General features: G+C 46.2%; 13 protein-coding genes across 13 annotated transcripts; 6 read left to right on the top strand and 7 right to left on the bottom strand.

The window, feature by feature from the left end:
- Window positions 1–493: 493 nt before the first annotated feature.
- Window positions 494–1534, bottom strand: N7529_007792 (ketopantoate reductase family protein; the record flags this gene model as incomplete). Its single annotated transcript, XM_057243319.1, has 1 exon — window positions 494–1534. One exon carries the CDS (start codon window positions 1532–1534, stop codon window positions 494–496), a length of 1041 nt encoding a protein of 346 aa, XP_057094857.1.
- A 654-nt stretch (window positions 1535–2188) lies between these two features.
- Window positions 2189–3019, top strand: N7529_007791 (peroxiredoxin-like family protein; the record flags this gene model as incomplete). Its single annotated transcript, XM_057243318.1, has 1 exon — window positions 2189–3019. One exon carries the CDS (start codon window positions 2189–2191, stop codon window positions 3017–3019), a length of 831 nt encoding a protein of 276 aa, XP_057094856.1.
- Window positions 3020–3166: 147 nt separating this feature from the next.
- On the bottom strand, window positions 3167–3521 carry N7529_007790 (uncharacterized protein; the record flags this gene model as incomplete). The annotated part of the gene is made up of 2 exons (XM_057243317.1): window positions 3167–3350; window positions 3424–3521. 2 exons carry the CDS (start codon window positions 3519–3521, stop codon window positions 3167–3169), a joined length of 282 nt encoding a protein of 93 aa, XP_057094855.1.
- Window positions 3522–4289: 768 nt separating this feature from the next.
- On the top strand, window positions 4290–5227 carry N7529_007789 (SDR family NAD(P)-dependent oxidoreductase; the record flags this gene model as incomplete). Its single annotated transcript, XM_057243316.1, has 2 exons — window positions 4290–4341; window positions 4395–5227. 2 exons carry the CDS (start codon window positions 4290–4292, stop codon window positions 5225–5227), a joined length of 885 nt encoding a protein of 294 aa, XP_057094854.1.
- A 687-nt stretch (window positions 5228–5914) lies between these two features.
- N7529_007788 (amino acid/polyamine transporter I) lies at window positions 5915–7867 on the top strand (the record flags this gene model as incomplete). The annotated part of the gene is made up of 8 exons (XM_057243315.1): window positions 5915–6028; window positions 6090–6160; window positions 6211–6234; window positions 6282–6302; window positions 6421–6503; window positions 6556–6953; window positions 7008–7337; window positions 7394–7867. The coding sequence occupies 8 exons, from the start codon at window positions 5915–5917 to the stop codon at window positions 7865–7867; spliced, it is 1515 nt and encodes a 504-aa protein (XP_057094853.1).
- An 833-nt stretch (window positions 7868–8700) lies between these two features.
- N7529_007787 (uncharacterized protein) lies at window positions 8701–10642 on the bottom strand (the record flags this gene model as incomplete). The annotated part of the gene is made up of 8 exons (XM_057243314.1): window positions 8701–8916; window positions 8975–9209; window positions 9265–9330; window positions 9383–9483; window positions 9543–9806; window positions 9862–9969; window positions 10345–10444; window positions 10503–10642. 8 exons carry the CDS (start codon window positions 10640–10642, stop codon window positions 8701–8703), a joined length of 1230 nt encoding a protein of 409 aa, XP_057094852.1.
- A 522-nt stretch (window positions 10643–11164) lies between these two features.
- Window positions 11165–12584, bottom strand: N7529_007786 (M20 family metallopeptidase; the record flags this gene model as incomplete). Its single annotated transcript, XM_057243313.1, has 4 exons — window positions 11165–11379; window positions 11434–11573; window positions 11632–12440; window positions 12492–12584. 4 exons carry the CDS (start codon window positions 12582–12584, stop codon window positions 11165–11167), a joined length of 1257 nt encoding a protein of 418 aa, XP_057094851.1.
- Window positions 12585–13675: 1091 nt separating this feature from the next.
- Window positions 13676–15058, top strand: N7529_007785 (uncharacterized protein; the record flags this gene model as incomplete). The annotated part of the gene is made up of 2 exons (XM_057243312.1): window positions 13676–14527; window positions 14597–15058. The coding sequence occupies 2 exons, from the start codon at window positions 13676–13678 to the stop codon at window positions 15056–15058; spliced, it is 1314 nt and encodes a 437-aa protein (XP_057094850.1).
- A 454-nt stretch (window positions 15059–15512) lies between these two features.
- N7529_007784 (GNAT family N-acetyltransferase) lies at window positions 15513–16109 on the top strand (the record flags this gene model as incomplete). Its single annotated transcript, XM_057243311.1, has 1 exon — window positions 15513–16109. One exon carries the CDS (start codon window positions 15513–15515, stop codon window positions 16107–16109), a length of 597 nt encoding a protein of 198 aa, XP_057094849.1.
- Window positions 16110–16227: 118 nt separating this feature from the next.
- Window positions 16228–17309, bottom strand: N7529_007783 (oxidase ustYa family protein; the record flags this gene model as incomplete). The annotated part of the gene is made up of 5 exons (XM_057243310.1): window positions 16228–16469; window positions 16532–16631; window positions 16691–16821; window positions 16881–17012; window positions 17063–17309. 5 exons carry the CDS (start codon window positions 17307–17309, stop codon window positions 16228–16230), a joined length of 852 nt encoding a protein of 283 aa, XP_057094848.1.
- A 919-nt stretch (window positions 17310–18228) lies between these two features.
- N7529_007782 (uncharacterized protein) lies at window positions 18229–18783 on the top strand (the record flags this gene model as incomplete). Its single annotated transcript, XM_057243309.1, has 1 exon — window positions 18229–18783. The coding sequence occupies one exon, from the start codon at window positions 18229–18231 to the stop codon at window positions 18781–18783; it is 555 nt and encodes a 184-aa protein (XP_057094847.1).
- Window positions 18784–19257: 474 nt separating this feature from the next.
- N7529_007781 (uncharacterized protein) lies at window positions 19258–19677 on the bottom strand (the record flags this gene model as incomplete). The annotated part of the gene is made up of 1 exon (XM_057243308.1): window positions 19258–19677. The coding sequence occupies one exon, from the start codon at window positions 19675–19677 to the stop codon at window positions 19258–19260; it is 420 nt and encodes a 139-aa protein (XP_057094846.1).
- Window positions 19678–22586: 2909 nt separating this feature from the next.
- On the bottom strand, window positions 22587–24497 carry N7529_007780 (Zn(II)2Cys6 transcription factor domain-containing protein; the record flags this gene model as incomplete). Its single annotated transcript, XM_057243307.1, has 6 exons — window positions 22587–22635; window positions 22683–23112; window positions 23163–23647; window positions 23699–24134; window positions 24188–24417; window positions 24478–24497. The coding sequence occupies 6 exons, from the start codon at window positions 24495–24497 to the stop codon at window positions 22587–22589; spliced, it is 1650 nt and encodes a 549-aa protein (XP_057094845.1).
- Between the last annotated feature and the right edge of the window lie 390 nt (window positions 24498–24887).

Genomic DNA, 24887 nt, shown 5'->3' with positions numbered 1-24887 from the left:
ATCTATTGTTGCTTTGCAATGGCTGGATCAATCCCTACGCATTTCATGAGCAGCAAATCCAGCACAAAATGGATCAGTCCTTTTCTGGCTCAACATGCCTAACAGAAATCTAATGCTCCGCCGATGTGTGGTGATTTAGTCTGTGTGTAGAACTGTCACATCGACGCGTGAAACGAATCCAGAACATTTGGTTCCCATACGAAACTCCATTCATGCATGACTAAAACAGGTTGGCGTTCCGACGGATACGCGTATAGAAAGTTTCAATTTGCATCTATGGGGAGATCAGTGCCGATTTATCGATACGAGTACGGGAGCACCTCCACTTCTAGAGTTTCCGTGGATCCTCTCGGAAATCATACTGGATTAGAACAGCGAAAATGAAAACACAAATCGCACGGGGGGGAGCGTTGGCTACTTAGTCTCAGGGTTATCACGTCGAAATGGTTTATTTATTCGATGCCCAGATTTCGTTATATCTTAACACAAAGGGTCAAAGTCCTCCAGATGGCTTGTGACGGCTTTTTGCCAACACCATATTCGTCACAAATTCATTTGTAGGACAGTGGATGCCCAATTTGGCACCTTGATCGACGATCCAACCATTCATATACTCAATCTCCGTAGCTCGGCCTTTTAAGATGTCCTCGCGCATACTGCTAGAATTACTAGCAGTTTTCTCAACCGTGTCCAACATCACCTTCTCCAGTGTGGTGGGTGAAAAGCGGTCTGAATCGCCAGCTAGATTTTTGAATTCCGACAAGCTTTCGAGAACAAGAGAAATCTCTTTGATGAGACTGCGGCCAAGGGGCGCGATTGCAGGGTTGCTTTTTATTTCGCCGTTGCGGACGTCAAGCAATGCCGTCAAGGGGTTGAGAACGCAGTTCGTTGCTAGCTTCAAAAGTTGTACATGTAATAGATCCGTCCAATCTAGCTTCGTGCAACGAAGGGCCGGTGACCGCAATAGATGATCGAGCAAAAATTGAGAACTCGGTGGCGTAGAAGTTGAATCCTTAGAAGGTACTCTGCCAATCTCGATGCAGCCATTGACGCCAGAAAGTACAGCTTCAGTTGGCGATTTCATATATACTCCATGACGCACAATGCCAGATAAATAATCAGGTCTTGTTGAGTGATTTTTGAAAATTCGCTCGTTCAGCTCCTCGATTTGCCCCATACCATTTTGGAAAAAGCAGATTGTTGAATTCCGACCAAGTCGATGCTTTAATGGTTCAAGGGAAGAGACTGTTGCTGATGCTTTGACACAGACCATTAAGTGGTCAATTGGATCCGACGAGGCTGCAGACCCGTTCATCGATTCAAATTCGAATCCGTGTTGTTCTTGTGGGATTCCCTGCTCTCCAACCTGTAACCGGATTTTCCCGTCCTTGGAGGCATACTCTTGATATAGAGATTTGCGATGAAGAAGTAGAGTCACTGGAGGTGGTTTGGGGAGACAGCGCAGCGAATGTGCGACGAAGGTACCAATGCTGCCAAGACCTAGGATGTGGATCTTTTGTGCGGCACCGGACATGTTGAAAAACGTCGGAATTTGACCTTAAGTCAAACTTGAAGTTTGAAATAATACAAAAGAACGCGTTGTAATTGCAATGAGTGATGTGGTGTACATTGGGAGTGAGAAAAAACAAGTCCTAAAATAGCGTGGAAGGGCGAGGTGGGCGCGGGTAGGGCGTGGGGCTCTGGCCCCTCTACCCGTGGACCCCGTAAACAGAGATGTTCGTTTTCTACATATTCTGCGGGCGACTCCCATATAATTATATCAAGTTTTACCTCATCATTAAGTACATTGACTCAAGACTTCTCGTTTTTTTGCTTCTCCGGGGAAATTGATTATTCTGCAACGTTTAGGGACTGTCTGATGCCGGAACAGTACACATAGAAGCAGTGAATGGATCGACCATTCTTACCTACAGTATGTAGTCATGTATCCCCATAAACCTAGGCGCTATATAATACGGTTAAATTTCCGAATTTTACGTGGACTAAAATCAAGCTTAATTAAAGTAATTAAGTTCGTTTCATGTGGTCCTAATTACCCCGGATTTGCCACGAGCAGGGTCTTGACGTCATATATATTTCGGGGCGTTTTCGCTCTCACTCAAATTTATCTCTTCAAATCCCTGGATACTGACATATATGAGAATTATTGGAGCAAGATATCGCGGATATGAACTTTCCAGATGAAGGGCCGGAGTTTCTGACCGATGATACCCTCCATGAAGCTTACGAGTTGGAGATTCAATCGGAGAAGGGTAAAAAAGTTCGATTTGGGGAACTGGTGGCAGGAAAAGGCGATTCAATAACTACTATTGTCATCTTTAGTGAGCGGCATCCCTCCTCATCGCACGATTATATCAACTGGCCAGCTGACACATTCCCAGTACGTCACTTCTTTTGCGTCTACGACCAAGACTACGTCCGAACCCTGTCGAAACAAATGACCAACAAATTACTGGACACTGTGCCCGAGTGCGCCAGACCAGCGCAAGTCATCATCCTCGGCTGTGGAGATCACACCCTTATCGTGCCCTATATGGAAGAAACGTCAAGCGAGTTCCCAATCTACACCGATCCAACTGGGGGAATATACGAAAAACTCCAGATGAAGAGAACCGGTGGATTCACTGAACCACCTCCGTACTCGGACTTCACATTTTCCACTGGGTTGGCGCAAACAATGAAACAAATATGGAAACGGGGATGGGCGGGTCTGCGAGGTGGAAATTGGAACCAACAAGGCGGCGAGTGGATCTTTCAGCGTGGAAGACTACGATATGCACACCGTATGGAGGGATCGCATGATCATCTTACGGCTGACCGATTGCTGGAGATCTTGAATGTTGCCCATGGGAAAGCTGATGATTTACCCTCGACTAGAGTGGAAGGGCAGAGTCCGCAGGGTGAACAGATTCAAGGGGTAAATTCGGAAAATTCCGAGAGCGGAGCACGAAGCCCAGAGTACATTTACTTCAGTCCTTCGCATCTTGCGACACGTTGAAGTGGCGAATTGGCAAATTCTAGTTCCATCAGCCGAACGTACACGCGTACGAAAGGCTCGACCTCAACCTTACTTCTCATCTGCTACCTCGCAAATTATATTCTGAGCCCCTTCCCATAATGTCCTCTCTCCAAGTGCATGCCAATTTTAGGCCCCTTCCGTGATCGTCCAAGAATGATTGCCAGCAAGGGGACCATCCTTACTCGTGGAAGCCACCCCGCCATAGCACAAGAGGATCTCTGTTTTTGAGATACCACCAGGGTATAACATGAAATGACCAGGATTCGGATACGCCGTGTGGTTCTCGAATTGAATGATGAAGTTGGTATTACTTAGTGGAATCTATAACCTTTTCCCCCTCCGTCGGACATGAATGAGCTTTTGATGATACGGGAGGAGAGAACGGGAAAAAAAGCCTCACATTCCTAGGAGCGGTGGATTCTAGCATTGCTTTTAATTGGGACGGGCCGGCTGTGATCAAGATTCTGTTCGAATTTGACATAATTGAAGCGTTTTTGTGTGAATAGCAATCGTCCCTCTATACATGGCTTTGATATCTCAGTGTGGAGATCCATTTTCGCCGTTGGTTTTGTTGCTCGATCCCGAAACCCTAGGTGGCTTTTCGTCTCATGTAGCGGGTTGTTCCATTTGCCCACTGGCGAGGCACAAGTTGACACAATGTTGCACCCTTGTAGCACAAGTAGAGAGGAACGACAGCGAGTCTGCTTCGTTCGGAGTTTTGTAAGGGGCCAAGGGTCTTCACAACAAAGCTTGACCACGATCTGCCAGACTAGTCACCAGTCAGAATTTGGAGCCCATACCCCCATTAGGTGTTGTGGAAAGATGGCGTTGACTGGTCCAAGGTGTCTGCAACAAAAGGTACCCCGGAAATATTCGCTTGATGGCATTCGAATTCTGTTGCACACATGTGCATACTAAACTCCGTGGATCGGGATGATTTTCCTATCTTGGATCAAAAATATTGTAACGCAGAGTGATTACCCGATATGATAATGTGGGACCCACATTGTAGATGGCAATTACCCCCCGGCTGAAGTTGAACGACAATTCGGCCCGAAGATGAAATTACCCGCATTTCCTGTGCGGCGCTTCAACGGGCAATTTTTCTCCGTCGGCGGGGCGTGAAACGTGGGGTTACCCCTCGGCTAAATAAAGCTTGAAGGTTCAAGAAAGGCAGCATGTCCTCAACTTCCGGTGGGTATTTATTTTGTTTCTTCATAATCTCCAACATTAATATCACAACTACAAAATGGCAAGAGTACTCGAAGGAAAATTCGGCATCGTGACCGGTGGATCGCGGGGTAAATCTCTCCTCGCAATGGTATATACAAAAAACATAGCTGACATGACGTAGGAATTGGCGAAGCCATCGCGCGCAATCTGGCCGCAAAGGGCTGCTCTTTGCTCCTCAATTTCACCTCAGAGTCATCCCGCGGGCCAACCGAAGCACTATGCAAATCATTGGCCTCAGACCATAACATTGAATGCGAGAGTGTTCAAGCGGATTTGAGCCAGCCTACCGAAGGCGTAGCCGCGATTCTCGGCGCCGCACATGAGCATTTCAGCGCCTCAGGAAAGCTCCAGATCGACATTCTCATCAATAACGCGGGCGTCTCTCAAGACCGAAACCTTAACGACCCGAAGGGCGCCATCGAAGCCGAACATTTCCACTGGCAGTACGCAGTCAATGTCCTGGCCCCTCTCCTCCTCACGCAAGCTTGCGCTCCCTTCCTTCCCACCGACCGCAGCGGCCGCATCGTCAGCATCTCCAGTGTATCCTCGTCTTTGGGCTTCGTCGGCCAATCAATCTATGGCGGAACCAAGGCTGCGATCGAGGCCATGACTCGGACTTGGGCGCGTGAGCTCGCTGATCGTGCCACTGTTAACGCCGTCAACCCCGGTCCGGTGGTTGGTGATATGTACTTCGCCACTGGGGAGCAGTTTTGGAAGGATATTCAAGGGTATCAGGATAACACGCCATTGAGTAAATTGGATCTCAATGATGCGGAGACGATGGCTCGCTTGACGGATGAGCAAAAGCGGTTGATTCAGGAGAAGATGGGCGGACGCCGACCGGCGTTTACTAGTGAGGTTGCTGGTGTCGTTGGCATGTTGTGCACGCCCGATGGTCTGTGGTGCACTGGTAGTGTGGTCTGCGCCAATGGTGGTATGAAGATGGGTCAATAAGCATAATTCAATGTCGCACAATAAAATTTTTTTTTGTTTCAGTGTTTGCTCGGAAACCTCGCCTAGTTTTTATTTTTGCCGGCGGGGATATATAATTAGACTATCTATTGTTATTTGAGCGACGAGACAAGGGCGGAAAGTAGGATTTGTTAACAATCGAAGAGAAAGAAGGAAGGGATCTCGTGTACAACTTATTACCAGTAGGCGGCTTTTGGCCTAGAACATACCTAGGTAAGAAATTAACAGCACATAGTTACATCGCCTTGAGACAAAAGTCACCCCCTGCATGAACACCTACTGCCTCTGTGATTCGATACGTGATTGATTGGACTTTGATTCGAACCAGACACGATAGTGATCCACCAATCGTGCATTAATTGGCATTCCAACTCGCCATTGGTTACAGAATCGCGGCCTTCTCTCTCTTCCAACCCAAGCGTGTGTTATGGGGCCTCCTGCCGAAATGATCTCCCTATAGGTGCAGATCCCGAGTGGCCCGAGCAAATTGAAAACGAGCCCTGCCGTGTCACCACGTATAGTGCCGGGCACCATGTACCTTTTGGTGCAGAGCCTCGTTCCCCCTTCTTTAGTCAAGCGGGCCTCAGAAAGTATCTTGAATCCTTATTGTTCACTTCATGACTCTTCCCAATTTCCGGTTTGCGTGAACATTCGATCTCAATTTTCATGATGACACAAGAGCTGAAAGACCCAGCCTCTACGGCCCAAGCTAGGCGTGATTCATCTAGTAGCGAACGCGATCGGATACAGCTCGAGCGGCTTGGAAAGAAACCAGTGCTGAAGGTGAAATTCAAACATTTCGAACCAAAGTTCGCGTTAATCTAACTTATTCTTTCTTTCGAAGCGAAACTTTGGCATTTGGGCAGTTCTTGGATTGAGCTGCACTGTTCTTGGGACTTGGGAGGGCTTACTTGGGTATGTAATTGGAAATCCAATCACTCACTGGGATTCTAACTCTACAACAGAACATTCACAACTTCGTTGAACAAGTATGTACCTCGATCATGGACCTCGACCTTGGATTAACAAAACACAGTGGAGGCTCTGCGGGAGCCGTGTATGCCTTCATTTTTGCTTGGACGGGCACTGCATGCTGCTATTGTGTTTTATCGGAACTGTCATCGATGTGAGCTCGAATGTCCAGAGAAACGGATTATATACTAACCTAAAATTAGGGCACCAACATCCGGAGGTCAATACCACTGGTGTGCCATGCTAGCTCCAAACAGCTGCATGAAGTTCTTAAGCTACATCACCGGTACAACATTCTCCAAACATCGCGGCTGTAACAATCTAACAATTCAATATAGGCTGGGTTACTGTCATTGGTTGGCAGGCTGGACTTGCCAGTTCTGCATATCTAGCTGGGTCGATGATCCAAGGTGTTGCGATTCTCGCTCACAAGAACTATGATTCCAAAGCTTGGCAAGGCACTTTAATCATGTGGGCGTGTCTTCTTGTTGCCCTTGCTATCAATTTAGCAGGTGGCAAAATCTTCCCGAGATTGGAACAAGGTATTCTCGTTCTACATATCCTGGGCTGCTTGGCTATCATCATGCCATTGGTATGTCTGGCCGATCACAGGTCCAATCAGGAAGTCTTCCAGGAGTTTTTGAATAGTGGTGAATTCCCTACGCAGGGTCTGTCTTGGTTTGTTGGTGTATCAGGGTGTGCCTTCTCGTTTGCTGGCGGTGATGCTGTGGTTCATGTGAGTGCTCCCCAAGAAGCATTAAGTATTGGAGTGAGAGCTAAACGATTCCAGATGGCTGAGGAGATTCACAATGCGGCCATTGTCATTCCACGTGCTATGATGCTTAGTGTGCTTATAAATGGCATTCTCGGGTTTGGAATGCTAATAGCTATGTTGTTCAGCATGGGAGACATTGAAGTCGCTCTGAACTCTCCCACCGGTTATCCATTTATGGAGATATTCTATCAATCAACACACTCAACAGCGGGAGCTGTAGTGATGTCCACGATCTTAATCACAATAGGGATATTTGGAGTAATCGGTATCCTCGCCGCGGCTTCCCGTCAGTTTTGGTCATTCGCAAGAGACCGAGCTGTCCCTGGCTGGCGACTATGGGTTCAAGTATGACTGCACTTCACTTCGTTCCATTCTCATCGATAATATACTGATACGATTAGGTTTCATCGTCTACAAGGCTGCCCATCTACTCGACCCTCCTCACTGTAGCCGTTGCCTGGCTTCTGGCACTCATCAACATCGGATCGGGCGTCGCCCTTGAAGATATTCTTTCCATGGCAGTGTCTGGGATGTACTTATCATATCTTATAGTTAGCTCATTGCTACTCTACCGTCGTTGCAAAGGTGATATCTACGGACACAACGATACTGACGGGGCGATAAATGTCCCGGGAGCCAGGCTGGTCTGGGGACCATTCCATCTCCCCGGTCTCTTGGGTGCAATTGTCAATGCATATGCAGTGGTATATATAGTTATTGTTGTTTTCTTCAGTTTTTGGCCACCACATATGATGCCTACTGTGACGACGATGAACTACAGCGTTGTCGGAACTTTCGGAACCATTATTTTGGCCGCTGTCTACTACCTGGTGCGAGCTAGGAAAATGTATACTGGGCCTGTGTTGGAGACTTAATATCTTAATATTAGTCCCCAGATGGATTGATGCTACATTCGAAGAAACTTGCAGTGCTTCATGGATAATTAATAGAACTTCGTTTGTGACGTTCTTTCGGGCCATAGAAAACGCGTTTACAGACTCGAGATCGCAGTGGTCAATATAATTCCATGAAAGCACCGTTGTGCATTGCGTTTTGTCCTTCTCCTAACATGACATTCTTCTCACTGTTGTGTGCCTCTTCCATGTTGTTCGATTGTTTGCTAGGTGGTACATGTGGGCTATAGAAGCCTCCGGTTGTTTCTTATACTTTAAATCATTATGCACACTTCTGCATCAAAGGTCCTTAACATTCTGGCATTTGTCGAACGTCCCAGTCTTCTCTGCACGACGAAAACTCTCTTTTTCGCGGGATCCGTCCAGTGACAGTTCGATCGACGAAATGCTAACGCCTCGTGTCATCTTTATCTTTGCTCATCCCGACCAGTCCGCGTTACTCTAGATGTTTGATATTACTCTCAGAGAATAACTCAGGTCAATATCATTAATTTCAAACTGAGGACAATATTCTTTGGGCCCACCTTGCAGATAACAAAGGGCACTCATTAGTCTGCAATTCCGCCTGTGATGTCTCGAAATGACGGCCAGGCCTAGTAGCTTAATCTTTCCGACAAAATCAATTATATATTCCAAAACCTCGAAACGATGATTTGGGGACAGTTTGTTCCACCAAGAATTCCAACCACCCTTCGACTCAATTGGGTCCAGAAACAACGCAAGGCGGATACTGCGTACCATGTGCTTTGGTCAAATTGATCATGGAGAAGGTCCCCGCACATCATTTGACTAATCTAGTAGACGTATCTGAACTCCTTGTTCTTCAAATCGGTAGTATCGAGAATCTCAATCTGATGAGAATAGCTAGGCTTCTCTTGGTGGTCAAGTGTTGTCGTCTCCACTACCCCCTTTTCGTCACGTCTAACATTTGTCCAGCGCAGATAGAATAGAATGGCGAAGCCATCAGCCACAGCTATAACCAAACATATGATTATGGCCAGGAATCCGCTCTGTAACATTGTCAACATTGTTTTCGATGAGGTATTTTAGATAATGTTCATGCTTTACCTGGTATTTTGGTGCTTCTCTTTCGAAGAACAGCTGCGGCCCGATGATGTTGCCAGTGCAGTACATTATGAAGTATATAGAACTGACAGTGGCCTTTTTTGTGAAGCCGCCAACGTTGGAACTAATCATTGCCATCGAGATAGGCATTGCGGCAGAGTAGATTCCCATCAAAAGTAGGCCCGCGTACCTGGAACCGATAGAGCTAGTGGCGTAGACAAGAGCACTTCCAACAATACTGTGATAATTGTCAGCGTCGTCTGTCTCCTTGAAATCGAAAGGCACGTTGTTACCTTATCACGTTGCATGCAACCATAACGAGACATCGGGTATTGGGCACCTTTGATGAAATGACCCCTCTATTGTCTTGTATTAGAATAATTTGCAAATTTACTATGAGGGAACACTCACGAGAGCAGGACGAAAATGAAAACAATCACACCACCTGGAATTCCCAGCAACAGTGTATGGAAAGTTGAAAAGCCAAATCCTTGTAGAACCAAACCATTGAACTAGTATAATTTGTTAGCAGGTATTTTTTTTAGCATATGTTCTCCAGGGTCTTGCTAACAGTTGTGAACCCGCCATTCGGAATATTGGAAGCAAGAATCAAGATTGCAAGCAACCATGTCTTGACATCTGTGAATGCTTCCAAAATTTGAGATTGATCAATGGTCGAGGTTTTAGATCCTGTTTTATTTGCTTTCAATCTTTCTGCCGCAATGAGCTTTTCCTCTTCGGTGAGAAAACTCGCAGTGGCCGGCGAATCGGGAAGTTGAAAGAGCATGACAACTCCCCAAAGAAATGTAACAGCTCCAAAGATGATGAAAAGCCACTATATCATGACATTGGTCATTATACTTCGAATACTTAGGATATTCAGAACTTACCTGCCACGCCTGTAGCTTGTGCTGGATTTGTAAGATGCCGACAGCAATCAAGTTGCCGAAGATCAAAGAAAGAGAATTTCCGCAAAACCAGATCCCATGGCGAAGTGGCTGTTCAGAAGTTCTGTACCATAGAGAAGTGATCAAGGTGAACCCTGGGGATAGGCTGGCTTCTGTACACCCAAGGAAGAAACGTGCCACCATCAAGCCAGTAAAGTTCGTGGTAGCAGCATGGCAGGCTAGAATAATCGCCCACAAAATGCTATATTCCTTTTGTCAGATTTGGCAAACAGACTTATGCAAAAGGACCACCCACAAAACGGTAGAAAGGTATTTGCCCAATGGGAATTTGACCATCAATAAAGATGCTGGGTACCTGAGAACGATTAGCTCTGATGAAAAGTGGTTACCTTGAAGGCGACTTTACGAGAAGAACAGGTAACCAAAATAGAATATACTAGATGACCAATTATACTGGGAGCCTACCAGATGAAGGTCCTCCCGAATTCCCATCAAAGATGTATAGTTCAATGTCTGTTTGTCCAGAAACGCCATCATATAAGCAAACAGCATAATTGGTAGAACCCTGACTCAAAGTCAGCAGTCGCACTCGATGAGAAGTATCCTTTTTCTGTGAGACATACCTCAAATCAATCTTTCGAACGAGCTTTTTCTCTGCGCTGGCGGAAAATTGAAACGAACTCTCGAGGGCCCCATTCTCAACACTTTGCTGTTCGGCGATTTGACCCATCTCATATTTCGTTTTAACTGGGTTATTTGACATTTTGAAAGAAAGAAAAAAAAGCAGTTGAACTTCAAGTGCCTCTTAAAAACGTAGAATCGAAAGATGACATTCAAATCAATTCTGTGCGGTAAAGACTGCTCTATTTATATGGAAGGCATACTTCACATGCGCTAAACATTGCTTTGATACGAGATAGACCTTTCCCCGCAAAACTAAGAGTTTAGATAACAAGAGACTAAGACATCTTCTCGTGTGTGTCGATTGGCTGTTTCGGCAAACCAGTCAGACCTTGGCATTTGAAGACTCGAAAGATACCAAGAAATGTAGCCGAAGCATTAGATAATTGGCCTGCTCAATCTAGTTTATCCCTCCAGATAACAGGCCTTGTACTTTCATACCATCGGAAGACTCATGATTATGTAGAGGACAATATGTTCATCAAGGAATATACACAATTCGTAATGCTCCCATTTAGACAACTTAGTAATAAAGGTTTAAGCGTAATAAATTCTTTGTATGTTTGAACGCGGATTGCCATCTGCTCATGTTGGATTCTAGTTATCAATTCTGATCAGAGTTTTTCTTCACATCCTCGGCAAATTTATCATCAACTAGAATCTGACAAGCTACAACAGCCATGCCCGCGGCACAGGCAAGTGCCCTCTTAAATCCTTCATCCGATCCAGCGCCCTTCGTGAATTGTGGCGTGTGGTTGACTCCGTCTGTAGGAATAGTGAATATTCCGTGGAATCCAGGTACTGCATATGAAACGTTGCCTAATAAACTCTTAGCAAAAGCGATTCAGATACCAGAGAGCTCTTGGTACATACCCATATCAGTAGAGGCTCCGGACAAAGTACTCTTTTGCGTGGAGTTGTCAAGTAAAGTGTGGTGGCCCATGGCTCGCATCACAGAGACGTAACTTTCACATATTGGCAGATTGGTTTTCAAATCAGCATATGAAATTCCCCTGATAGATAGCAAAATGTTAGTAATTCTCAACGCAAGTTTCTGAAAGATCATCATACCAGTCAAAGTCCACTTTGCAACCAGTCGCAGTCGCAGCCGCCTCGAAGCATTTCACCACTTTCTCTGTCAAAGGCTTAAGTGTCTTGATGGTCGGCGAGCGAATATAATAGTCCACTGTGGCAGACATTGGAATGATATTGGGACGGTCACCACCGTTAACAATAACTCCATGGATCTTCTGAGTTGGAAGGATCTGCTGACGAAGCATTGAAATGTTCACGTATGCCGAAACCACAGCATCAAGGGCGTTGATACCCTCCCAGGGTGCGGCAGCGGCATGCGCCGGTTTGCCGGTAAAAGTGACCTTGACTTTATCATTGGCAAGGAACCCGCCTTCGACAACAGTTGCCATTCCTGTTAATTCTGAGTTGCCGGGTACCATGGGAACTGGGTGTACCATAAGGCAGGCATCCACACCCTTGTAGGCCCCTTTGTTGAGCATGCGCACTTTACCACCGCCGGACTCTTCTGCTGGGGTGCCCATGAGACGGAGTGTGAATCCCTTTTCGGAAGAATTTTTCGCGTGGGCTTTCATAGCCTCGCAGGCTGCAATAAAGGCCGCAATCGAGCTGGTGGCGATGAGGTTGTGACCACATGCATGTCCAATACCCGGAAGAGCGTCGTATTCCGCATTGAAGGTCACGACGCGCCCTCCAGTACCGTATGTGTATTCAACTTCTAGCGCAGTCTCGAGGTCATACGCTTTGCGTGTCACTTTGTACCCCTCGGATTTGAGGCTTTCAAAAAGCTCGCAAATATTGTTGTGGGCCTCGAATTCTGAATATGCAAGTTCGGGATTTGACCAAATCTGGCGGCAAGTTAACGATCTACTCCGCATTTGTCCATAATTTACTCTTACTTTGTGGTTGATATCCTTCAGTTGCAAATCATAGCGACGAATTGCATCCTGCACGCTCTCAAGGAACCGGCTTTGTGATTCGGAGAATTGCATAGTGAGTATGTTATCGGTGTCAAGTTGTTGAGAACACGGGGAAACAAGATGTTGGGAAAACGCGACTTATTTAAGGAGAAAAATGATCTGGGACAATCTAGGACCAAAAGGCAGGTTGTTTCCTGATGACTCAAACGTCCAGCATAGCACAAACTTATATTCTCGTGATGTTGTCTTTCTTAAATAGCTATTTTTCAACGTTTACTTCCAATCATATCATATGCACATAGGTAGGACAGGAATATAGGCGATTGTAACAATGGAAAGAGCGGATTGACGAATCAGAGGACGCAAACTGGTTATACTTTCGGCAGTTGGGGGAGATAGCCGACGCAGCCAATCGGCATCATCAACTCGGCTCTGGCGCAAACCTCTTGATAACCAAGTTTTCCCCGCCACTTCCCCTCTTATCGTGTTTTGCTCTCAAAGGTCTGTCTATTCAGTATTGTATTTCCAGGTCCTGACCTCGCGTGTGAGCCGAGACAAATATGTTATTTTAGAAACCCCTTTGCCTAGCGGCTACAATATTAGCTCAGCAATGCATAAACCGGGGAAGACCCGATCCAGAACAGGCAAGGATCCATAGACCCTCTCCCTTGCATCAACCCCTGAGGCTAACAGCTAGTCAAGGTTGCCGAACTTGCCGTATCCGCAAGGTGAAATGCGACGAGGAAAAATTACCAAGTCAAGCCCATGAGGAGCCACAATGCAGGCGGTGCTTGGCCGTGGGGATCCTGTGCGAGTGGAAAGGTGGTCCAATCCCGCGCAGGTCGACGCGTAGTTCGACAGATATATCTCTCAGAAGGTCTCCAAGGGATGAAGATGGGACTATGAATCATACCAAATCTGCAAGGCAGAGATCTCATCTGCAAATTACATCGTATCCACACCCGTCACTCTCCACTCGAAATCCGTCTTGTGTGCAAGGCCAAAGCATACAGGCGGCCAATTCACTGTCATTGTCTGGTTTTGATCGCGAATGTTTGAGCTATCTTCAAGATTCAATTTTGGTTGTAGTTCTCGGCAAGCACTGGCCATGGTCAACTGTCTCTTACGCGTACCACAACATAGCGACTAAGGAGCCAATGGTCATGAGTATGATGTTGGCCAGTGCTGCGAGGGAGATCTACCGCTCCAAACTTTATGATATGGATAATTCCATTGATCAACTGCCAAGCAGTGAACGATCAGACACGGATGGCAGGGTACATTACGGACGAGCTTTGTCCAGTCTCAGAGAAGCTCTCAAGCAAGAGGTGAAAAGTCCACAGCAAATTGAAGCTATATTTATCACACTATGGTTGATGATAGATTACGAGAACCGCTTCGGTAGCGGCGCATCTGCAATCAACATCCATATCCGGGGCATTGAGACACTTCTCCACAACCACATTGTGCCTTTACTCCAATGCCACACGCGTCCAGCTGTCATCACCGACGGCCAAATCCCTTTGCAGAAACCGGAAGACCAGGTGAATGGTTTCACTTTGAGCGAATATGCAAACAATACAGACACTTTCACTCTTACGCAACCAGCAGGGCCAATAGATGGGCTGGGCGGCACATGTGTCCCCCTTTTCCTTCTTTGGACTCTCTACTTCTTTACTCCTGCAGCTCTTTTCTTTGGCTCTGAAACCGCCCGGTTGGACACTAATATTTTTCGGTTTTTCTTGCGATCAGAGACCGGAAATACTGCACTTAGTCTACCCGAATTATACAGGCTGAGCAGACAATCTCCAGCCCGCTTTTGGGGTGATGGGTACCCCATGTCGTCTCAACTGGATGATATGGAAAATCTTCCGGGCTTGACACTGTATCACCGTAGCCACGTGGTTCAATTCAAAATTACAGAAATGTTCAAACACAGCTCAGGTCCAGAGATCAGCTTTGGGGAAGGATCTCCCTACCAGCGGATCGTCAAGGAGATCAACACCTTATCTCTTGTAAGTTCAAGCATTGCACATATTTCTGACAATTTATTTTCCATTCTCTGTTCTAATTTACCTATTTAGGAATACGACACCATCCTCACCACAGCCATAAAATCCTCCTCCTGCGACGTTGCTGGCGATCGTCGCGTAATGGAGACTATCTTCTGGTCAGCCATCACATTTTACGGCACAATTGTCTATTTCCATCTCTGCTTCCAGGATTTTGTAACCAATCGGCCAGAGATCCAAAGATACAATAACCACATACTTTCTTTAACAAGTGCAGTATCTTTAGTTCTTGAATTGAGTCTGAAACTGCATCGGAGCCGGCCGCGCCTTGTAGTCCGCATTACCTGGCCATTGTTCATTGCTGGGATTGCAACTACGGACCGGATTTATCAAGACTGGGTTTCTATTCGGTTACGTGAGCTTGGAAGATATGGACAAAATTATGATTTGATCAGCCGTCGGTTTGATGAAATCAGTCAGAGAGGTCACTCTTACTTCCATGAGAGAAGGGGTCATTATTATGTAGGGGCATAGCTAGTGAACCTAAATTCAAAAATCAACAAAGATAAACAAACAAGTCGATCGAAATATAGGTATTGACCCATTGGCAAAATCTTGTTGCAAAATAAAACCCAATTAACAAGACGATGTAAGAACAGGACAAAGCTTCAAGTGTATGATGTCCGAACGAACTATATAGCAACGATTCAAATGATGGCCAGTTATCTTTTTCCTCGTTATGTTTCTATATCTTGCGGTGCTCGGTAGATCCTGCTTAGCTCGAGCTAATCAGACCGAGCATATCGTCCTACGATACACAATGTGACTCTGATATTACTTTCGATATCCTGATTTTAGCCCCCACTGTGAGTCAACGATAAGTGTATATTTACCCAACCGACATCTTGAAAAAAACTTGAAATATACTCTTGGACCAATATTAAAACTCCGTTGTTTCTTTTTCCATCTAATAATCTTATTCCACAACATGTCCGAGCCATCTCCCTTTCCACCCAACTTCAGCATCGCGACTCCACACCTGAAGATCCACCCATTCGACCCCTCAAATCCCGCCCACTGCACCTTTTTAGTGGAATTATGGAACACCGAGGACTTCATCTCCTCCTGTGGAAAAACAGGAATTAACACATTAGCGAAAGCCTCTGAGTTCCTACAACGACGAGCCATAGCAGACTACGTCCGCAATGGCTTTGGAATGTTTCTACTTTCGCGACAATCGGACATGAAATTGATCGGCACAGTCTCCCTCACCAAAGGGGCCCCGCCAGACCCGCACTATCTTGCCCCAGACGTCGGATTTTCCATTTTACCAGAAGAAAATGGGAAGGGATATGCGACCGAGGCGGCTGTGGGTCTGCTCAAGTATGCTAAAGCTCAGCTTGGGATAGATGCTGTGTTTGGATTTTGTAGCGCGGAGAATAAACGGAGTTGCAGGGTGCTGGAGAAAATCGGACTTGAATTTCGAGGTGTCAAGTGTTTGAAGGTTTTTGGAGGGCAACAAAGTGCGGTGTATGCTTCACCGGAGATGAGTCCAGACTTGGGGGTCTACGGTCTTGAAGAGTGAAGGTCTTGTTCTGGAAGGGTTTACAGCATTTGGAGGATATTTATTAAATTTTTTATTCATCAAGTCCCTATTTTCCTGATTACGAAGCTGTGTTCCTAGCCTTGCAGCATGGGATTGCTCATGGCATCTCGTTATAGATCCGGTCTCCTTCTGCCGGTGGCTCCAAAAAATCAGAGGGAGGGTCCTCGGGTAGTTGATTTTCCTCTGCCCACTGACGAACAGCATCGAAGTTCTTACAGCGGTGTTGTGTGTTGAAGTCGACATACGGCTCAGGGCTCTCAGGATAAATCCAGATTTGACCGAGAACTCCGGTGTCGACTGTGCACATAAGCTCTTGGCGAAGAATATCGAGGCAATGGGCTAGTAGAAAGAGACGATAGTCAGTGAGATTATATTGAATAGAAGGAAGGAAAGCAACATACAGACATGTCGACGGACTATATAGTCGTTATTGATGAAAGGTCCTTCGCCCATTGCGTGGTAGTGATCATAGTTGTAGTAGAGTGATTGACGAAGGAGATTCTCGTTAATGTCAGTATGCCATGTAGCAAAGAGAAAAAAGGTGAGTGGAAGTTGCTCACCAAACAGTGAAGATGGTGCAAGCCCTCCACATTCGCCGGGTACCCTCCTCCATACTTCTCGTTGATTTTTACTTGATCGGAAGCAAGTCCGGACTTTTGTGCATCCTCCGGCGGCACTCTAACACCCCTGTCTAGACATGAAAAGCAATATTAGCACGGTCAAATGGCAATTATAAAGCTGGAAACTAACAATTAACCCCTAAAGACTCCCACGCTGCGTCAACTTCGGGGCCGGCGTCTTGTCGGAAGACATTCTCTTTCAGGAGCGAACCGTTGAACTTTTGCAAAGTATATCCTAATCCAATTTCCCTCGTTACAGTGGCTGTATATTTAGTTAATTTATTTCAAAAAGGGTCGCGGTGTAACTCTTACAGTATTGGGAAATATGTTCACTGCAAATACCGTCCAAGTCTCCACGCCAGTGAAAGCCAAGCAGAGTCCCGACCAGAAACATCAGCACTAGGGCAATCATTTGAAATAGGGCATCTGCAACTCTTTTGCAAGTTGATGTCGAGGACTCTTCATTCTTACTCCATAGAGCTCCTTCTTCCTCTGCTAGAAGACGCTCTCCAGACTCACGCACACTGTCTTCATAATGAGAAGTTTTGTGACAAAACATGATGTGAATTCTAAGATGATGAACATAGACCTAATAGTGACAAGACAAAAAATGGAATCCTTAAACTACAATTGAATCTTACAAGGGGCGAAAGCGCTGTCTCTGTCTCGATTTGATTCAACTCTAGCGTTGTCGCGCCACCTTCAGACCGCAATTTCAGATCCCACCTTCCAGATATTCTGAATATTGGCATTACGTTGTAGTAGAAATTCCTCAGAAGCACACCAATTGATGCAACACATGCACTGCATGTCTCACACGTTTGCAATACCATCAGTACGAAGCGTGGGGCACAGACAACGTGAGATTTCCCCAAGGGATGTCACGACATGAAAATAACAATACAGCTAGATGCCCGTCAATGTGTCTTGTCGTTTCTGATCACATATTATTGATCTCTCTTAATCTCGGGTGATCTTCGCGGAATGTGGCTAGGCCCCTTGGGGGGCCAAATCTGCGCGTTTTCTGCAGATTCATGCGAGGCTCATCATGCAGTTCTTGAAAACTCTCCACTGAAACAGTCAATGTTTGTTGTCATTACTAAGTCACTGACTAGACCCACAGAGATCACTGCGCATCTCTCGCTTATTCCCCGCAAGGCGGAATGGGTCTGGACCACACGTTTACAGCTGTCCCTTGCAGTGACAGGGAAAAACCATCGGCACTCACCGCGAAATGGCGAGAAAAGAGCTCAGACATCGACGTGAACACCTCTCAACGCCAGATATGGCTAGGTCTGAGCTGCGTAATCTTACAACTTGAAGGCGAGCTTGCTCAGCTATAAATACAAGTAGACTGGCCGGTCTTGGATCAGTATCTTAAAACAAAACAACTCTTTGTCTTCCAGTCTAAATACTACTCTCAAAAACGGAACCTTACAAAGCTCTGCTTGAGTTTACTCGAACTCAGCTTTTTCAACATGCGTTACACCATGATCAACGGCCTTGTTCTTTTGGCTGTGTCTCCGCTGACTGCCCTCGCCCTGCCCGTGGACCCCAACGACCAGGCTGGACAATGGGACCCCAGTGGACAGTACCGCAAGGGTCACTGGCAAAACGGAGAGTTCATTGCCAACGGCGATAACCGCTACAATCAGAACGGCGACGTTGACCAAAATGGTCAGTGGCGTGAGAACGACCAGAACGACCAAAATGGCTGGACTGACGCAGATGGAGAGTGGCACGCCAACAACCAAAACGACCAGAATGGTTGGACCGACGCCAACGGCCAATGGCACGCAAACCAGAAGCGCGAGCTTCGCGGCCAAGCCACTTCCACCACAAATGGAGCCCGTGCTGTCGACAACGCCGTTAACAAAGTCAACAACCCTCAGGTTACTCCCAGCTCCCAGGGCAGCAAGTACCAGAGCTACGGCAACTACAAGAACTATGGCTCTTACCAGAACTACCCTGCCAACCCTCAGGACCAGAATCAAGATAAGGATATCAAGGCCAACGCTGGTCAACAGGAGTAGATACTGCGTTTGCAGGGTCTAAAATTGGACTGAGCTTAATATGAGCTCATGGAATATTTGATGGCTTCTGAAAGATTTGAAGTTTTATTTTGCTTTTGGAGGAGCCGCACGATTTGCATGAGACACGGAATGGATACGCTCATTAATGAATTCTGGCTGACAATTTTGATGTGTTACAATGAATCGCGGAGAAGTGAGAAGTCGGTAACAGAATTGGATTTGATTTGTGAGATCTCATTCCCTTTGTAGTGGACCAGCCGTGAGAAACTCTCGCGCTGCTATTCAACAGGACTTGACTGCATTTCCTACTGCGTCTTCTACAGTCCTTTTTAGTGGACTTCAACACTCTATTCAAGTCTATTCCACTAGATAAATGTTCAAGCAATGGAATGGCTTTACTACAAGATCAGAACCCAGTTGAGATTGAATTTAGGCAATTTAGGCAATTGAGACAATTAAATCAGTTTGTACGATTTAAAGAAAGTCTTTTTCAATATCCTCAATCATTTGCCGCAGATGACCAGCAACGGCGTAGGTAATGAGAGCATCAGATCTAAGCTCCAGCGCCATTCGGTCTAGACTACACTCCATAAGGGTGCAAGCCTGTGCGATATCTGGATCACCCGACTTCGAGAAAAGCCATTTTCTAGGTGCTTTCAGAACGAATGCACACCTAGGACTGTACTCGGCCATTCCTAGTGCTGCTTCTTTGATAACATCGGGTTTCTCAGAGAGACGGCGGAGCTCTTTGCAAACATGGCTAATGCGTTCGATTCCTCGCTTCTCTGGGTCTTCCCTGAGAATGTAGGCTTGGAGCGCCAGGTCTTCTTTGAACTTGCGGCACTCGAGCTCGTAAAGCTTCTCCCAGGGAGAAGTTACTTTTGTGGGTGGCATTTCTTAGTTCTTGGTTTTCTGGTGAATAGTCTTAAATTTTTGGACAAGTCAGTGCGTCTGGATAAACGCTTTCTTTTGATGGGGTTGTAGAGAGAAGTAGGTGGAGAAATTTGAGCCACAAGTCAAGATGAACTAAGAAAACCCGGAAGATCTGAAATACAGTAACCTGGAGCATGGGCGCTCGAAAGATCCTGTCAGTGAAATTAGAAGGCTGGAACCAGAGGTATTTATGTAGTTCGAGTTGGGGCTCCAGTGCTTCTTTAGTCGACTGATTGAATTGGGTGGGCAGGGTCTCAATGAAGAAAGAAAATGATCAAGACACCAAGACAATTGATTCTATGCTGTTGATCGTCATACTAGCTCATTGTGGTTTATAGAGGGTCTCAAGAAAATAGGGCAGCAACAAAGCAATCCTTTTATTCATTCGGGATAAACAAGAACAATAGATCACAATTCATTGAATATGCAAATTTCATTTATTTGTTGTTCTTCTGGGAGCTACTTTCGTAGGGCGAAGATTTGGGCAGCTTTCGTTGCGTCCTTCAATGATCGTAGTCCGGTCAATATCATTAGTTTAGTCTCATTAATTATATTAATCGGGTCGTCGAACGCGGCCACCTGGCGTTGTCCGGGTTCCCGGGCGTAATCTCAACCCGGGCGTAATCTCACTTTTCTCCATTCCACCAAATAATTCATTGAATTTAAATAGCATCACCTTCCAAATCAATACAATAAAGATCATCAATCCATTCCCGAGGCCTCTCTTCATCATGATCTGACTCAATTTGCCCTATATCCTCGATTTCTCCGTCGGCAATTGCTTTTAAAATAGCTGCATCCCGCCAGGCTTTCTTCGAACGATTGAATGATTGTAGCCTTTCTTTATCAACCCGGTCATTTATGTGCTTTTTACAATCCTTAACCAAACGAGGGCCTATTTCCGGAAGCCTTCGCTTAGTCTTAGCCGTATCAGACCGCTTCTTGCGCCGTAGAATTCGCACGTTGTCTTCCGCAAACTGAGCCCCGACCTCAGCGAGAACGAGGCCACCCGCTAGTATCTGAGAGAGGCTTTGTCGCACCTTCGGGGAGATTGTCGAGTCATTTTGAATATGCTTTATAACCTTAGTGCTTGCCTTTCTCAATTTTTGTACTGTCTCGGGCGGGGTATTAGGCAATGAGCTTGATAGTGGTGGTGGTGTAGTTCCGGAAGTAATATTATGAATAATAAAACCGGGCATCATAGGTAGATCATTATCCTCGGTCGAAATACCAAGTTTTGTGAGGCCTTTATTAGAATCCACAGGCCAAATACCAGTTTCGCGGAATCCATGTCGAATAGTGCGCGTTGTAAGTGCCGACGTCCGGATATCGTGGATTCCCGCAAAGAAATTTGCCTTTGACCGCGCATCACCACCCCCAAAGGCTTCCTCATTATTATACTTCTTATAATAATGCTTTAGCACTTGAAATGGTGTATCATCGAGCGGTTGGCAGCCATGTGTTGTGTGTGGGATAAAACAATAGGGGATAATTCGTTTTCTCCAACAAAATTCAATGAAATCATAGGTCAAGTGTGAACTATGATTATCCATTAAAAGAAGACGATATTCCCCTTTTTTAACACGGAACGATGTAAATTCGTCGAAGACCTGAATCCAGGCAAAACTAATAATCTCATCGGTCCAGCCGTTCGGGGTTGGCCATATAGTATAGTCGTCGGGTAAGTTAGTGTTGATAAACCAACTCTCCATATGGAATTGACCCTTAACTAAAAACCACGGTGGCATAACCCAACCATCGGCCGAGACGCATTCGATACCAGTAAGGGATTCAGCTTGTCCGCCGGTATTATTTTTGGAATTTCCCCGGGCTGAAACAACGTTCTGGGCCTTGCCTTCGCCAATTCGAAACCCAGTTTCGTCGAAATTATATAGATTCTTCTGTGCAATTCCGTAGGTTTTGAGCGTAATTTGTAGGCGATCGTACCAAGAAACAATATAACCAGGTTCACAGACTTCGTATCGTGCTTTTTCCATCGGCTTTTGCTTAATAGTCTCAAAGCGTGAAGGTAGACGGGCGATAAAGTCGTACGCCCAGTTTTTTCCGAGCGTGCGGGCGGGTTCATGACGTCGAACAATTTGTAGAGCAGCAGCCTGAATTTGCCCTGCGGTCGGGGGAGAATAGGCCTGGTCTAAGGTATCAATCCATAGAATTAATGCCTTCTCTTGCTCGGGGTCTAATGCTTTGTTGGTTGGGATGCGATCGTTTCTAGACTTATGACCTTTGAGGCGGCCCCTCAGTATGCTAGATGTAATGCCAAATTCCCGGGCGATCGCTGAAACGTTAGGTCTCTGGGTAGCAGAGCATGCTGATAAGGCATTGGAGATACGTTCTTCTAATTCTTGAGACATGATATAGAGAATTGGGGGTGTAGTGAATCAATGAAGAAGGTGGAATGGAGAAAAGTGAGATTACGCCCGGGTTGAGATTACGCCCGGGTTGAGATTACGCCCGGGTTGAGATTACGCCCGGGTTGAGATTACGCCCGGGAACCCGGACACCGCCTGGTGGCCGCGTTCGACGACCCGATTAATTACATATCTCGCCATCGATGTGCATCTTATTCTAGACGAAATTCATCATTTCTTCCCCACTCATCGACCAATTTCGCAACATGATACTGAGTCGTCCAGCCTAAATCCCTTTCAATCCCAGCAAGGATCTCAAGAACAGCATCCTGTTCCCGTCTCCCTTGAAATACCTGCCCAGCAACAAAAAGAGCCTGCACAGAGTTGATCCTCACTGGATCCGTCGGACTTGCAAGGTTGATTCCACATATTTCTCTCGCGTGGTGAAGCGCTTCTTTCAATGCATGTCGATAGGCCCTAAGCCGTGCAGAGACAGTGGATCTAATTGCCGTCGACTGTTGAGGCTGGTTGACCAGTAGCAAGATCCTGGCTTGATGGTAGCTCTGTATTGTCGCAGCACATAACGGTAAATCAAACCAAATCTGCTCAAATGTCTCCAATGCCAGTTTATGTCGTGGATCACTGCTGCTGTCGGCCTTTGTGCGTGCCGCTTCTGTGAACGTCGATGGGAGGCAGTCGTACCATTTGTCTAGCTCAGACATGAGAATTACCCAACGGTCATGGAGAAGTTCTTGTGTTACTCCGATGTAGGGACGTTCTTCACGCGGCAGTATGAAGTCCTCGGGAATGATAGAGTCTCCAGCAGTGAGATGGTTTGCAATTTTGCCAAGAAGCCAGGTGAGCTCGTTGCTTTTCATGTCTTCTTCAATTTCGAGGGAGTTCTGCAAATCCAATGGCGTAGTTGCCGGGGAGGGAATGAGATTGCCATGTTCATCTGTTACCAGCCCAACGTTTTGCCAAAGTCGCATGTCTTTGAGATCCAAGCGGGTATAAGTTTCACTTATGACTACTACTGTTAGCATTGTTCATAGTTGCAGGCATAATTCTCAAGCTCACAGGCACAAAGTAGATCTTGCCGCGCTAAACTCCAAAATATGGGTCCTTTGATGGCTGTTTTGGGAATGACCACCGAGGAGTGGGCCGGCATCGTGGCAGAGGTGTCATTGAAGAGGGGAAGAGCGCTGAGGTGAGCCTTCCATGCGGTGCCAGGGGCGTCCATCAACTCGTAAAGACAGAGAATAGCCACGGCAGCGAGCATTTCTTCCTTGTCAGAAGGGTTATCGCTGTATGTTCCAAGATCGATAGCATTCTTCAAAAACCCCAGTGCTAGGTCATAGTGTCTAGCAGATTGATATTGCCATGTTTCTTCGTCGGCCAAAGAATGAAGGAATCTGTTTCGGTCATTACCGATCGAGGTATGATACACATGTTGCAAGTGTTTGGCAGATAGGGCACAAACTGCAGACTTGAGCAAAGGCCTTGTAGCTGCCAGCACGGGGACTTTCGATGAAAAGTAAGCCGTGGTATCGAAGAGGTCCATCCTGTATTTTCTTTTAGTCATGATCATGGTCCCATTTCTTACAGATGCCTACCACTGCCCTGGTCCTTCCTTGAAATTTCGTAACATGTGAGAGACAACGACTTTAGGATCAGCTGTTCTCCGAGATATCGCAGCTCTTTGGACTGAGAAGCCGATACTAGCAGGCGTGCCTGCGGTCAAGTTTGTAGTTGGTGTATTCCACCCTGAGGAAAGCTGAAACGGATTATTTTGTGGCGTTTCACCAGTCTGATCCTCTTGAACATCCAAATCTGCATCTAGCTCTGTCTCGTGATGCAAAGAAGAGCTTTGTTTTGCTGAGGCCAAGTCTGTTTCAACATTTGGCGTCAAAGGAGTGTAATTTCCTGCTTGTCGCTCAGAATCTCGTGGTGTTGAATAATTTTCCTTGTCCGGGGCAGACACCATATTATCCCTCGGCAATATGTGCTCACCATCTGGAGACCACGGATCATCAACTTGGACAAAAGTCACTTTGGGGTGTTCATTCAGCAAAAGTTCAAGCATCCCAAGTTTCACCACTCACATTCAGTTGGTACCTCTACCCATGTTTGGTCTTCATCAATCTGTTCTACAATATCTCGATTGTTCCGCGAGCCAGTTCTGCGTCTCTGTGTACGTTGCGGGGTTGAAGGGATTTTCTGATTTCGAAATATACATCGCTCTTCAAACTTGCATTTCCGGTCTGCTTTGATGCAAGGACCGCATACTGGTTTTGCTTCGTCGCATTTGAGCTTGCGGCCTCTGCATGTCATGCTATGCCAGTCTTATTAGCCATGCACTCTGCTGATCATATTCAACATAAAATGCACATACCACCCAGTGTAGGACCGCATTGTTGAAGTCAGGGAGTGGCTCGGGAATAATTCTACAATCGGGTAAAAGGTGGCGTCGGCTCGGTTGCCGGGTAAAATGGCAGATGACGTTCCGCGATGTGGATTCACTATGTGGAGTGGCCGCCTCGGCTCCATTTCCGCTTTTGGTGGAAGGTGAAAGCGATCGATCTAGCCACGCAATGACTAATGGCTATGGCTCATTAGATCACAGTTCATACAGAGTCTACTGAAAAGACAGCTCAATTAGATATTAGTTTAGGTTTTGGATTCCGAGTCATCGCCATAATGGCAAAGTTACCAGCCGATTGAGCTCGGGTTAGGGTCTCCATTTGAGCCAAACTGGGTGGATTTAGGTAGATCTAGTCTCGAGATTACATATAAAAAATCGAC

The sequence above is a fragment of the Penicillium soppii genome (assembly GCF_028829465.1).
Source record: "Penicillium soppii strain IBT 18220 chromosome Unknown utg000006l, whole genome shotgun sequence".
Taxonomy (NCBI): Eukaryota; Fungi; Ascomycota; class Eurotiomycetes; order Eurotiales; family Aspergillaceae; genus Penicillium; species Penicillium soppii.
Note: the sequence above shows the minus strand (reverse complement) of the source record. Positions and strands in the feature narration are given on the sequence as shown.